Source organism: Syngnathus acus, chromosome 16, assembly GCF_901709675.1.
Source record: "Syngnathus acus chromosome 16, fSynAcu1.2, whole genome shotgun sequence".
Taxonomy (NCBI): Eukaryota; Metazoa; Chordata; class Actinopteri; order Syngnathiformes; family Syngnathidae; genus Syngnathus; species Syngnathus acus.
This window is the reverse complement of record NC_051101.1, coordinates 13,730,351-13,745,285: the sequence shown is the minus strand read 5'-3', so window position 1 is coordinate 13,745,285 and position 14,935 is coordinate 13,730,351. Positions and strand designations below refer to the sequence as shown.

General features: G+C 43.4%; 1 protein-coding gene and 1 long non-coding RNA gene across 5 annotated transcripts in view; both read right to left on the bottom strand.

The window, feature by feature from the left end:
- The window catches only part of LOC119135448, a 105,765-nt gene that overhangs the window by 29,949 nt on the left and 60,881 nt on the right, over positions 1-14,935 (bottom strand). The window lies entirely within an intron of this gene.
- mroh1 (maestro heat-like repeat family member 1) lies at positions 227-14,888 on the bottom strand. 4 transcript variants are annotated; one of them, XM_037274714.1, is made up of 46 exons: positions 14,724-14,888; positions 14,312-14,370; positions 14,036-14,181; positions 12,385-12,516; positions 12,151-12,313; positions 11,788-11,886; positions 11,572-11,723; positions 11,370-11,510; positions 11,009-11,101; positions 10,617-10,695; positions 10,282-10,401; positions 10,122-10,195; positions 9,919-10,041; positions 9,436-9,537; positions 9,208-9,352; positions 9,036-9,076; positions 8,787-8,928; positions 8,584-8,636; positions 8,173-8,280; positions 7,977-8,096; positions 7,491-7,613; positions 7,270-7,416; positions 7,071-7,097; positions 6,197-6,319; positions 5,923-6,002; positions 5,622-5,766; positions 5,468-5,563; positions 5,002-5,106; positions 4,798-4,933; positions 4,601-4,713; positions 4,356-4,508; positions 4,235-4,291; positions 4,057-4,154; positions 3,784-3,949; positions 3,545-3,714; positions 3,347-3,484; positions 2,890-3,004; positions 2,662-2,808; positions 2,529-2,595; positions 2,221-2,342; positions 1,997-2,146; positions 1,786-1,920; positions 1,604-1,706; positions 1,473-1,538; positions 1,312-1,414; positions 227-1,270 (listed from the first exon to the last, which is right to left on the bottom strand). In XM_037274714.1, the coding sequence occupies exons 2-45, from the start codon at positions 14,331-14,333 to the stop codon at positions 1,338-1,340; spliced, it is 4,914 nt and encodes a 1,637-aa protein (XP_037130609.1). In that variant the 5' UTR covers positions 14,334-14,370; positions 14,724-14,888; the 3' UTR covers positions 227-1,270; positions 1,312-1,337. The 4 variants fall into 4 exon arrangements, with proteins under 4 accessions (XP_037130609.1, XP_037130611.1, XP_037130608.1 ...); XM_037274713.1 differs by lacking the exon at positions 227-1,270 and having other exon boundaries at positions 1,338-1,414; positions 14,724-14,796; positions 14,829-14,885; XM_037274715.1 differs by lacking the exon at positions 227-1,270 and having other exon boundaries at positions 1,338-1,414; positions 10,288-10,401.

Here is a 14,935-nt window from a genome sequence, read left to right as displayed (position 1 = left end):
ACTTTTATTGCTCTTGGCAATGGGGGAAAAAAAACTTCAAATGGACATGGTCACAGCACAGCGCGTCTCTCTATTCTTTTTATTGTCTTGCTCGCTAGTTCACTTGGCCAACTGGCCGGTTTATTTTGACAAAAAGCTGAACGTAATGTCCGATATAATATCTTGTAACAATCCAAATGTGAGTGTCAGCAACCTTATACAAAAGAAATGATACAATTACAATACATCTCTTGATTTATCTCTTTATTTATCGTGTCTTATCGACACTATAGATACTTATTATTACCTATTAACACTGTAGACGTACCTCTCCCCCCCATCCACACAGTGAGCCATTTGCAATAAGACATGATGTAATACACACAGAAGCAACGTTGCCCCAAAATGTACATAATATAATGAACACGAAAGGCCATATCGACATCATTTCTAAGCTACTAAAACAAAAGACTCATTCTAATTAGCGGTACATTGAGCCAAAAAGTGCCTGAAGAAATTGCTCAAGTGCTCGGATAGAATTAGCAATTTTCAGTTGATCATAGGATAAGGTACAACCAGCTGCACATGTAACACGGAAAACAAAAATACATTCACTGTCACGTAGATCATCGAATAGAAATGTTGTGAAAAAAGACATTTTGGCACAAATGATTCAGGCAACATTAAAGGGTTCAGTGAGCATTTGTATTTTCTCTCGGAATGGGGACATTTGATTGCATAGCAGGAGCCATTCTCAAATGTCCCTTAGCTGCTGCTATATTACAATGATTGAATGTGCCGGAGAAATGAAACTTTATTAAAGGAGATCATTCAAAAAAAAAAAACACACGCGGCATTCAGTGTAGGAATGGAAGGAATTGTTCACAACTTTAAGGCCAAAGAGCCAAGTCAAACAAAAGTTGACACATGTACATAACCAGGTGATTTGACGACAAAATATAAAAGTCAAGTCATGTGGAGACTTGAAATATTCTGATATGTGTTCTTTAAAATAAACACGGGCACGCACTTTACCAAACACGCACACACATTCAACAAAATCTAGTCCCCCAGACAATATTTCAAGAAAGCTTTTGAAATTCTTATAAACATAATTCTTTATATTTATAGTAAAAAAAAGAAATGCACGCGCGTGTGTGACAGGTATACGTCACTGCCATGCCTCTGCTACAAACTACTTACTATCTTTGGTTGCTAAAATACGAATCTAGCAAGAAATGAACACTTGTTATGTAGCATAGGTGAAGTGCGGTGAACACATGTCCAAGTGCACATGACTAATCGCGCGAAAACATGGGACTGGTTTATGTTGCCGACTACTTGCCAGCAATTTGGCATCAGTGGAAATGTCCCATGGCCTCCGCAGCCTTCACTCGGACCACGGGGTCGGGATCTTGGAGCAGCATCACGAGGCCTGCAAAGTCAAGCCTCAGCACATTCAATTGAAAAGACGCATGTGAAAGCTGCCTCACCTTGAGTGACGGTACCCATGTTGAGGTGAGCGTAATGCTCATCTGGAAGGTTCCCCAGCAGAAACCCTGAGAAACACATCCAAAGATAAAGGCTTCATTTCAAGAAAGTGAGTCAACTGCTGCAGCCGTACCGATGAACATTGCAGCTCCTGCTCGGACTTCAGACCAGTTGCTCTTGAAGAACTGGAGAACGGAGATGTGGTAGAAATTCAGCATGCCTGGAAAGTCTTGGATCTACAAAAATACCATGGCTATGAGCAATGCTCCCCAAACAAAATGGATTCCTCAAGATCTTCTTGTGTGTCTGCCTCACCAGATACTTGGTGAGATCATTGATGAACTCGCCATAGTGCAAGCTCTTGTCCTCATGGAGGTGGTTCTGAAACATGGCCGTGATCTGCTCCGAGCCCACCATGGGCGCGCACACACGCATGGCGTACTTGCATGCCTGGAAACCAAAAGACATTTGTAGGACAAATTGTTCTGCCTTGCCGAGAGGCAGCTTCTCGCGAAGGCTTGCAGACCTTGACCACATGTGCGTTGGGGTCAACCAGGTGTAAAAGCAGGCTGACCAGAACGTTGTGGATCTGGTCCTTGAATATTGGCTCCCCAGAGCCAAATTTGGACAGTTTCCCCATGAGGTGAATGGAAGCGCAGCGAATGTCATCATTGTCCTGGATGGGCGGGCGCAAATATAATATTAAACAACTCACGATACCATCTGATAGACAAAGAAGACTCAACTCACACTCTCTAAAAACGGTTTGATCTTCATGAAAATATAAACCACGAGTAGGTGGACATTCTTCTTGTCCAGGTAGAGCAGAACTTTGGACAGACCCGACATTGCCTCCAGAATAATCAGCTTGCCTACGCAAAAGACAGCAAAATCAAAAAGCAGACAAACTGTGGTTCAGTTGTTCAAATCAACAAATTCAATTTGGATTTTTCACAGCCCAAATGGATGGATGTTTTTTTTACATGAGCAAAAGACCAAGCTTAGAACAGAGAAGAGTAAAGCGGCCATCCTGTGAGGTTGTGCCACATAGCAATCACCTGGGTCATCTTTCTCCTCCATGCCTGAACTCATGGCTGCCAGCAGTTCTTTGGCATACTTGTTCACCTGCAGAGAAGAGCGTGTCGACGAGTGAACTTCGTTGTAGCAGCGGCGGTTTGCCGGACGGCGTACCTTTTCAGGGGATCCGACAGCTATATTGCCCAGACCTCGCACGGCCAACATGCGGACAGTGCAGCAAGGATCCGCTATCCTTTCCATCATGTTATTCATTAACACGTCGATAAACATCAATTCCGTCGCCACGTGATGGTTCAAGAGCTGGCAAGAGAGAACAATTTGCATCACAAGACAACTTGGCATAAAAATGCGCATAGTACGGATGGACAAGTAATCTATCACCTCAGAGAAGAAAGCCGTGACGGTGATACGCTGACACTCGTAAATGTTGTTCAAGGAAGGGCATAAACACTCAACGATGGCGGGCAACCTGGGACCGGCATGTTTTGCCATCGCCCTGTTGACAACGGAAACATATATTCTTGGGCAGAGGTTGTTGATGACATGTGCTAAATAAAGCTGCCTTGCACAAGTGCAAACCTGTCTCCCACTAAAAATGCATGGCGCAAAAAACGATTGATGAACAACTGAAGGTGTGCATCATTTAAGAGCGGGAAAGAATTATACGAGCAATACAGGAAATGTGATATCACACAGTGGCAAACATGGGCCTCTCCTGGCTTTTTTTTTGTTTGAACATGTTGCAAGCACCAATTTCAAAAGAAGTGACCCCCATTTCAACAGTCAATTTCATGTATTTGGTCCGGAAATAGCGCTAAAACATGCAATGCGTGTTTACCTTGCTAGTAGCGTCACTCCAGTTATATGTGCATTCTGTTCCCTGATTGCGTCCCAAGCTTTCTCCTCATCTAGTCTTTTCAACACCTCATCCAACTGAGCTCTCGCTAGCAAGATTCTCAGCGCGTCAGCCGCAACTCTGAAAAGACAAAACAATGAGTCACGTAGGCGACAAACACGCGGCGACAAATATGCTAACCCTGCAACGTGGATGGCGGCGCTGCGTTTGGTGGCGTTGTCCTTTGGCGCAGAGACGCCGACGCTCGACGCCAGTCGGACAATGAGACAGGAGAAGAGCTGAGGAAACTTGCTTAGCGCTGGCTCCTGGCTCTGGCCATTTAATAACAATTCCTTCAGGCCGCATGTCATCTGAAAAAGAAAAAAGTCAAATTTATTCATATTTGAAACGCATGATGCAACAACGTGTTTGTCACTTACAGCTAGTGGCTTGTTAGTAGCCACCTTAGTTGTTCCTCCTCTGATCATTGACTCTTTCTTGTCCACGTAGGGTGCCATGACGGCAAGTTTCTCCATCACTATCTCCATGATTTGATCGGCCACTATGGGGTCTGCTCCCAAAGCCATCCACATCTCGCTGGTCCAGCTGAAAAGACAGGAACTACAAGTAGAACAAGGCACTGACAGCAGCAATGTGAGGGCTTGCCAATTTGCAAGAATTCTTCCATCGAGTGACCAAAATTGGTGGACTACCTGTCATATGGTAGTGGTTGGTTAGCTAGTGTATTAAGAACGGTCTGGAGATGTTGGGAGGCCATGATTAGCACCGTCTGCCCAACTGCCACTCTCACCTAAACGCATGTACACATCCACATCATCATCGTCGTCGTGCATAGCATGCGATAAAAGGTAAGAAATTGCCTTGGCCTACCTGCTCCTCAGTGATGCTTTGCAGTCGCACACGAAGCACCTCCAGCATCTCTGGTACCTGGGCACAAAGAAGACTTCGTCAGAATTTCAAATGAACTGCCTGCAAGCATGAGACTAGCTACCATCTCTTGTAGTCCCCCTCCTCTGTTCTTCAACAAGGTGTTGAGGATGACAGATGAAGCTCTGCAACAGTTTGTTTGACTGTCAACCAGGCCCTCAAACAACATGAACACCAAGGTGGTCATCTGCTGCTGAGGCAGACGCTTACTCATCACCTGACGAAAACATGGCGCATTTGTTACATCCAAATGCATTTGATTGAAGCTGCAGAGTATGCTGCTGCTAAGTGCTGAGACGGACGGCGTACCTTGGTGAGCTCAAAACATGTCTTGTAGAGAACCGAATGGTCCGGGTTCTCGAGTTGACTTTTAAGGGGCAATAGCCCTTCCACAGCGCCATCTTTATAGTCAAGAGCAAAACCTGAATTCAGAAAATGAAATGAAATGAACAATCATATGATTACACCCTAATCTCGACCATATCAATAAAGGGACTTTTCATCACCTTCATAGCGTAGTTGGATATAAAGCAGTAAGTATACACAATCGATAGCGGTAGCGCGCACAACGAGCTGAGGGTCGGAGCAGCGTGGAGACAGTCGACCCAGCAGAGCTCCGAGGTTGTGGAAGGACATCATGTTCTTGACAAGCAAGCGAGAAAAGTTACGTCATGCAAAAACAGGAATGTGGTGCAATAAAGCCTGCTCACCTTGACTGTCATGTTGTCCAGGTAGTGATTCAGCAGGTGGGCAGTGGCCGAGATGGCTCTCTCTCTCTCGTGGTCCAGTGTCGAGGACAGCCCGCATTCCACGTGCTGCGGAGAACATAACGTGACGACGTTAAGAGCTTCAAGAGAAACAGGCGAATGCAAACCTCACAGCATCCAGCACATTTCTTTTGAAATTGGAAAGACTAACGATCACGAAATTGTCTGGGTGACCCAAAACTTTTGAACGCAGTCCATTCCCCATTTACAAGTGGCAAGATGTTTGTAAAAAAAAAAAAAGGAATGTCTCACAAAATTGCTGCCAATATATGTTGGAAACTATCTTGTTCCTAGAAATGGATGGATATCCATCATTTATTCAGAGCACAGGAAATCAATAAATCATGTTTACGAATACTGGCTATGGTACAAAGTAGAGGGAGAGGGAAGAAGTTTAAACGAGTCCTACCTTAAATACACTCTGTAAAGCATCGGGCGTGGGCTCCTTGCCCAGCACACTGCTCAATAACTCGTGCAGTGAAGACAGCGTGTCTTTGTACAAGGCCTGCAGACATGACATGTTGACAAAAATGGTTGTTGTGTTTCGGGGCTGACAACTTCACCTTTCTCTGTTTGAGGTCTAGGACTTCTTCGTCTTTTGCGATTTTCTCCGGAGTGTGCGTCTCGGGTGGAAGGGAGAACACGCTGCTCACGCACACCTTCAGCAAGTCAAAAGTCTCATTCTCGCTTAGCGCTGGGTCCAGAGGCCTGAAGCGCGAAAAGGTCAAAGGAAAGACACACTGTGGAATGACAAAGCAGTCAACTCAATCTCACACCGCTATGTTTCTTTCAACAAAGCATGTTTTTTTATTTGGACCAGAAATGTCAATAGCTAAGTCTACTTGGACAAACATTGGAGGATACATTAGGTGGGCGCACGTTCTCATCACCAGGTGGCGCACTGACGTCCGAAGGCCATCGGCAGGTTCCGCCTTAATGAAATCCTGTCCAAGACAACAAATCAAGCAATCAAATAGTGAAGGTACTCTTCTACTTTGTTGTTGAGCACCATTAGCCCAAACGGAAAAAACACTCAAAATGAAAAGTTTGCATGTATGAAAAGCGTGCAAGGAATGCCATGCTAACCACATGCTCCACTATTCATCCATCCATTCATTGTTAAGTGTTGCTCACTGACCTGGATAAGAGCGATGAGTTCTTGTTTACGAGAGAAGACGTAGCCTTGTTTCTTGACGCACGCACTGATGGCTTTGGCAACCAGGCCAACACTCTGGATCAAACTTAGTTTCATTGTCAGATCCTAACAATTTCAGGGACACAAAATGGAGAGAAAAATGTGAGGGGACACAAATTTACAGAATGAATTGCCAAGACTGAAACGGCGTTTGCCGCCACCACCAGAAGCATCGTTTACAAACAGCAAAGCAAAAGTCAATTCTCAGAATCAAAAGCAAGCTAAACGATCTCAACATTAGGATTGATTTGTCATTGTTGCAGATTAAGAGATGATACATGGGCCCTATTGTGGTAGACAGGCGCAAACATGGCCGCAGAGTCCTGTTCCACTTTTGCGCTTGCAACCAAAATAGGACCCCAAATCAGTGTTGACTAGACCAGGTCAGTTAGCCAGCCCTGCCTGCTCCAGAAAGTCAGGATAGGAGGTTTGTTAGGAGTGAAAAAGCCGCTTGCTCGCCATTCAGGGAGCTGAATTGCAATTTTAGAATTTGAATGAGAAAGCAGTGACGGCAAAAGTGCTCTTGTTCATCCACAGTGATCCATGAAGGAAACGGATTGTTTTGTGAGCAACTGAGAAAAGCTTGAAGCATTTTAGCAACCCCAAAAAGATTGCCCACTGACAAAATGAGAGAAATGTGTTAAAAAGTTGCATCCAGATGAAAATGCCACAAAGTTATTCTGCCTTTAAGGCAAGCGTTCAAAGTCAGCATCATTGAAAAACGGGTGCGCACCAGAAAAGGGAAAAAGACCAGCAGCAAAAGTAAGAAAGTTCACTTTGGAAATTGTCCCTCTAGCCCTGTGCTGACGATGGATACCTTGGTCGCTACTTTAATTCCCAGAACCTGTATGAAATAGAGGTAGGTCATATAGTCACAAGCCCCAAAAATAAAAACTAGATTTTGCTACTATCTTAGAAAAAAAAGATTGATCAATGCATGTGTGGCGACACTGACACTTCAAAACCTTTGCGGATACAGACAAAGTTAGCATTTTGCAGCACAGTGTTGGTATGACCTTGGTGTTGAAGTGTTTACTGATGCAGCCAAGAACATCTTGATCAATGCGATTGAGGATCTTCTCTGGAGGAGCGTGCACAGCCACTTGACCATAACACAAGATTAAAGTGCTTTTGACTTTCTCCAGTTCGACATCATTACGGTCCTGAAGACAGAAATTGAAAATTCACCTGATGACTTTATCATTTCAATTGAAATGAATAGAAAAGTTCTTTTTACTTTGAGAAGATTGAAGATACTTGGGGATTTCTTGAAGGCATCAGACTTTCCAAACTCATCAAGCTTGGCCAGAGTTCCCTCTAAATGGCTGTTGGCGCACAATCCAATGGCCAGAGCCACACCCTGACCAAACAACAAAGCAAATCAGGTTCAATTTATTCAGATCCAAATGAGGTCCAGAACTATGTTATTCTTTCCTGCTCATAGATGACAAAACCGATTATTCCCAAATGCATTCATTCAAAAAGAATATTCTTTTTTCTCAGTGGCAGTCTTTTGATTATAAATCTGATTTATTTATTTTTTTCTTCCCAAATGTGCTATTTACTCCATTTTTAAGTATGTTTATTGAACATGACAGATGATTGAATATATCAAGTGGCCATTGAGCCATCATTTCAGCTCAATGCTTCAACTCCACTGAAACCATCGTCAGAAGTCAATTGAAAACATCTCATGAGAAGAGAATACTTGCGTTGATGGTACCTGTCTTTCAAGTGCATCGTTGTGTCGTGCAGTGAGGAGGATTTCTTGCAATTGTTTTTTAACAAAGTCCTTATTAAAAGAATGCTGGAGGGTCACTCCGATACACTGATACAGGAAACTCTGTCAAGAAAAGAAAGAAAAATATCACTTGATGTTGCAATCGTTTTGGCCTTTCATAGCGTAGGTCGGCACGTACCTTCTCCTCTAAAGCATTGTTATAGGTGGAAAGGTAACTCGTTGCTTCTGCTGCAAACTGGCATAGCCACTTGTCATCGTCAACAGCCACCAAAGTCTTAGACAGGAACTGGAAAAGCGTTTCACTCAAACTTAGGTTTGTTACAACAATATTGACAAAGGATCATCATGGCGGGCATCGGCCGGACATCTACAAAACATTTTGGACAATTTAGATTGGTCAATAATTTGTCAAATGGGGACTAACCAAGAAAATGAAGTCAACCGTATTTTGATGGAAGCCGAAAATACACCTACAATAGTTCAAATGGAGACAACAGATTTGAGGAAACACCCGAATGTTGTTGATTTCTCGTGTTCAACTTGCTGTGGTGTACATAATATCACAAAAATAATTTTTAAAAAAACTCACCTTCAACAGATTTTCATCCCAACTTATCTTGTCAAAGCTCTCTGCAGTGGACTCTGAAAAGAAAACAGCGAAGAAGACAGAAATTCAAATAATGCAAACAATTCAGAAAGAAAAAAAAACCCCACACATTCTTCATCTCTGAACAAACAAAATGATTTTCGTGGAGCGGGCTCAATTTGTGCTCTCAGCAAACACGTTCCCACCTTCCAGTACTGTCAGGAGAGGAGGGATCTCTTGGTCCCAAACAGCTTCTGTGTTGCGGTGAATATTGACAGAGAGGATCTGGAGCAGGGAGAGTGACGGAGCTCCATGACCTCTGCTATTGAATGGAAACGCTGCATTCACCTAAAAGCAACACAACTAAATGTTACTGGGCTAAACAACAATTTAAGATGAAACAATTAAAAGCAAGAATGTTAGCTTTTTCATTTTTCATGTGGGCTTGTACTTACTAGCAGTTTGACCATCAGTGTTTGAGGAGAAGGAAGATTGACTACAGGGGAGAAAAAAAAAAAAAAAAAAAAGATTTCACCAGCTATCAAGTACATAAAAACTGCATATGTAATAGAAATGAGAAAGATTGATCACTGATTACTAGGATATGCCAAAAATGGTGGCACCTACCCTCCTGTGAAAAGTCGATATTGAAGCTCGCTTCCTTGTTGTCTTTTTTTTTATTGCCGAGTACAATCAAACTCTTACACAGTGGAGTGGTGGCATTGCTGTACTGGGGTGGGCTCATGTAATAGAGCAGCTTGGGCCAAAGCACCTACAAACAACAAAGTCAATCAAATCAGCCAGCGACTCGCTCGCACCAAACATCACACGGACGGACGGAGGAGCCACTTGTACATCAGCCAGACGTCCGACAGTTGTTGTCAGCAGATGAAGAGTGCTGTCACACATGGTCCTCAGCGACTCGTTGGTTACCTCTTCTCGGTCTGCTGCGGCTTTCTGTCCATGCGACAAGAACACAAGCGTTGGCCTTTCACGACATGAGGAATCAAACCAAGCAAACATTCAAGATGGAGTCTCCTTCAAAAATATTGGAGCGGCAGCCTTTTTTGTTGTTGTTGTTTTTGTTGTTGTATACTGAGGATATTTGGCTTTCAGCTCAAAAGATGAATAGCAAATCCAATTTTAAAATTCGCGCTTTTATTTCATGGTATTTACATAAACCGTGTTAAACAACCTATATAAATAAATACACACATTTGTTATGTAGGCTGGGGAAAAAAATAAATAAAATGGCTTCCCCTTCTTGAATAAGCAGCAGCAGCCGGCGCCACCACATAGAGGAAATAGTCCAAATGTTTCAAGGCAAAGCAGTTGTACCTGATATGTGTCCGGTAATGCACAGTGTTGAACTAAGAATCGCACTAGTAACTCTCCTCCATCCAACTCCAGGTAACCATGATGGGCCATGGCACTGATAACCTGGACCACGCGCTTCTTAACCTAAGTCGAGAGACACACTTGACGCTTGTCTGACAATTGACTTTATCAATGCATCTACACACACACGCACGTGCTAGCACCTTGTTACTGTGGTCAGCCATTGGTTGCCTAATGCTGGCTAGAATAAGAAGCTTCTTACTCTCCATCATGGACGCTGAAACACAAACGCAATAGCATCACATTTCCAAACGCAGAAAATGTTAAGGACACTGCAAATGTTGAATAAATAAATATACACACACTCACTGCTCGAGTTGATGAGGTGACGCAGGACAGCCAGGGAGCCAAGCCTACTGCGTTCATTGCTGTTCTCCAGCCTCTGAAGAACTAACATGACCAGTCGATCTGGGAAGGCCTTTGCTAGAGAGAGAGAGAGAGAGAGATTCAACCATCAAATTCCATAACCAAATTAGCTTAGATGAAAAAAGTGTGGCCTCACAAATAATACCATTATCCTCAACACTGGTTGGCTGACGTATGTATGTATATAATGGATTGGACTCACGTTACTGTTCTTGTGACTCCATCGAAATAAAACACAATATCTAGATATCGAGCCAAAAACTTTCCGCTACCTAACAGACTGAAGCAACGAAGAACCTCATTGTGGTTCTTGACCGTCGGTGGGTTACTGTAATCGATAGAGGTGGACACCTGAGGGGAGGAAAAAAAACAACAGAACAAAACAAAATCATCTTGCAAAAGTGTACTTATGGGACATTGAAGTTGCATTGCGGTTCAAAAGAACGCTGTTACAAAGGAATTCATTCAACTCATTGAATCATGTTTTGTTTTCATCACGGCCAGACACAAAACGTTCGATGGTTCGACACTGCAGTGCAAGGAAATGATAGTGTGGGTCCATAAAAGATCATATATAGTCAAATTGAACTTGAATTGTCAAAGTCAGTGAGGTGAACTTTATTTCCCCTAAGCACTAAAAGGCTTTTGTGAACAATGTACGTACCTGCTGATGCAGCGCAAAGAGGAGACTGTCCAGTTGAGTCTCCAGCACTCTGCTTCCCATGTTTACAGAAGCATCAAGAACATGGCAAAGACTCTATCAAACACACAACATGGAGTAGAATGATGATCCACATCAATTGTTATGTTCCATGCAGTGTGGAATTCTTAAACAGCAACAGATGACAATTAGGGATGGATCCCTTTAACATTTCAACCCATTTTGTTCCGATTCCCGGTGGCTTGGAGGCGATAGTTATACGCGACATCATGCAAAAGAATGAAGATGCTTGGTAATAAAAAGTCTTAGCATTCCTAAGCCTTGTTGTAAAATGTTAAGTGAGGCAAGTTGGACTGGTGCTCACCTTACTGATGATGTAGTGCTCGTTGGTTTTCTTATACAAGGACAGAATGGCGGGGATGAGCTTGGGAATGTGTTCCTCCAGTTTATCGCTAGCCATCAGATGGCACATTGAGCCCACTGCCTCAGCCACCGTTAGCCTCAACTGATGGACACATACAAAACGGATGTTTTTGGAATATGGAAGATGAGGAATCCTTTCCTACCTTTGATTCTCTGCTTTGTAACCAGTTATTGAACAGGATGTCAAAGGCGGCACAGATTTCATTGGAGAAGGTGTCCTGCCTGACCGTGGGATCCGGAGCCTTGTCCAGATTGGCAAGGTACTCGGAGATACTGTCGCTGAAATGGCACAGAGCTGAAGGAAAGCCAATTAGAGCAGGGTTCGTTTGAAAGATGCAACTTTTGACCAACTTGCATACCTGAGGAGAAGACCCACTTCATGTTGTCTTGTTTGGTCAGGCTCAACATAGGCAACATGGTACCGAGAATGGCGTTTAGGAAAGGCACCATCCCATAAACTAGAGAAAGGTGTGGAGAAAAACATTTGGAATCATGGCATGACCTCAATCAAAGTCAATTGACAAAAATGGCCAGCTACACATTGACTGGTGCGTCTGAAGAAAAGTCTGAAGGGGTCGAGTTAAAAAAAAAAAAAAAAAACATGCAGCCCAAATATTATTATTGCTCATTAAAAAAAAAAAAAAATGCTGAAAAACATCCAATAAAAACATGATTGATCAGTTGCGAAACATATGATGCACTTGACTTGGTTTCCTACCTACCATTGGAATCAGAGAGGTTGGCTAAGGTCTGGACCACAAAAAAGTGAGGCAAGACTCCAGGTTGAAACTTGCTCAGTATCTCCTCCATGATGTCATTGATGTGTTTGTTGCCGACGGCGACCAGGATGTTACTGGCTGCCTGCTGCCAGTCGGGGACAACTTCCTTTGGGTAACGCAAACAAACGCAATTGACGATTGACTTCAAAACAAAAAAACCGTCACCATATTGGTCACCTTTGATCGTGTCATCTCATCTGAGGCCAAGGAGATGATGCTCTTGATTCGGGGGTAAGAGATGGCGTCTATTCGACTGCCAACAATCAGCTCAATTGTTTGAAGAATCACAACTCTGTGACTCACCACCAACTGGTAAGACAGAAAACACCGCACCATTGCTGTCCCTCCAAATATGATACAGATGGGAGTCAGGTCAACATGGCTCCAAAACCAAAGCTGTTTTGGCCGCACACATTCAATTCCCGAGTTGTTTCACCGCCAATAGTGGATGAATGCACATCCGTGACATTGATGCTAATAGAATCACATGAAGCACAATCCAGATCAAAAAGGAACATGCAAAATAAAATGAAGCTATTACTGTACTATTTATTGCATTTTTTGTGACCTTTCACAGATTACAGAAAGACAGTATTTACGCCACAGATCAACTAATAAGCATGTGATTGGGGCCACTTTCTGATCATGTGATTGGATCGGGACTAGAGATGCACCGATCCGATATCTGGATCGGATATCGGCCCCGATATCAACAAAATTGATGGATCGGGTATCGGAAAATGCAGCCGATCTGTGAGCCGATCCTTTCCTTAATCTATTGGGACGCGGGCTACGTCATACGTCAGCAGCACGTGTGCCGCGGGACGCGGCTACGTCATACGTCAGCAGCACGTGTGCCGCATGCCACGAGAGTTTTCTAAACAAACGCAAACATGGAGCGAACGAAAGAGTCAGCTGTGTGGAGGTACTTTAAACTGAACACGCCAACTAGCTCGACGGCAGTTTGTAATGTCCGCAAAGCTAATGTTGCCAGGGGTGGTGGTAGTACTGCCAGGTATAGTACTAGTACTAAGCGGAGCTTGTTTTCAGGGAGCACTTCTCATTGCTGCTTAAATGAGCATTTAGAGCATCAACAGGTCATGAGTGATGTGGAACGGCACCTAATGTTTACATGTTTACTATTTATTTTAATATTTGGTTACTGTGTGCTTGATCACCCTTTCTATATTTGCCCAGTGCAGTTTCAGCTGCAACATTTGTATTTTTTTTTTTTTAAGAAGTTTGTATCCTAATTTACTTGAATTTAAATGCTGATACACTTTATTGCTGCTGTTGCACAATTTATGTTACAAATAAATAGTTCATTGCATGAATCTGCTTTATCTTGTTACATTTTGTCTTAGGAATGAACTGTGTAGTCATGCCTGATGCCATTGCCTTTAGTCTTTTCTGTTCCACATGTAGAGGTATGTAGCTTGTTAAGTCAACCATAATATCGGATCGGTATCGGGTATCGACCGATACGCAAAACCACGGCATCGGTATCGGTATCGAAACTGAAAAAGTCGGATCGGTGCATCTCTAATCGGGACATCCTCACTTTTTCTCTGCACATGCCACAACTGAAATATTCGAATTGTCTCCGTTTGTTTAGTCAGTGGGGGTGTGCATCGCTTCAAGAAAAGACAATTCAAAACATACGGCAATTGCACGAGGCGCAATGACGATTCTATTTGAAAAGGGAACAAACGATTGGGCTCCATTCAGTGGGATTGCCATTTGATTCAAAAGGTCTGCGTATAAACTTGGCGAGCGGTTTGGAAATGGTTTTGTAATCATGAAGCTATACTATCCAGTGTGGCGTTACCTTGGGGTGTTTTAGCAGGTAGTCCTGACACATGGCAAGCACTCTGTCAGGCTGTTCATTTCCCAGAGTCAGCATCGACTTCCTCACCTGAGCCTGGACCTCAAAGTCTTTATCATTGGCCGCATCGAGCAGAGCCAGGGTCACCTCTGGAGTCAAATGCAAAGCTTATCACAACATTAGAAAGGCTTACAAGTGCATAAGGCAGAGCTGCAGTCGGAAAGAAAATGTACAATGAAGAAAGCTAATTCATCGAATTCCGTGAGAGAAAAAACTCACGTTCCACATCTGTCTCGCCCATGGTGGACAGAGGGCTGGTTTCCTGGGCTCAATGCGACCTGCACACAGTGGAGTCCACATCAATTGGCATTTCACGATATCCCTCCCTACCAGCATTATACATGACGATTTGCAATTGCCTTTAATGAATTCGTGTCACAAGTGCAATTGACATGAAAAAATGATTTGAAAGATAGTATCACGACATGAAGCGAGTTGGCAACAATAGATCGAAATCCGACACAATCTACAAAATTCAAAAGCGTTTGTTTTCACATGTAAGGTAAAAAGAAAAAGAAAAAAAGCCCACCACCTCCTCCTATTAGCTTTAGCTGCCGCTACGGAAGAGCCGCAAACGTCCTTAACACAACAACAGAGTGAAACGCGGAGCCTGTTTAATAGCTTTACATACCAATTGTGAAGAAAAAAATCTTGGCTTTGGCCCGTTTCGTCCTTCTCCAAGTTTGACAGGAAGCGTTGTGTGTCTGTCTGTCTTTGTGTTTGTGTTTGTGTGTGCAAGTGTAAACACGTCCGATCATGTGCTTCTGGTCAGCAGGAACAAATCAGCCCTGTGACGTCACAGCCACGCCCACAAGTGCCACTTCTTGGCATAGCGCCGCCTAC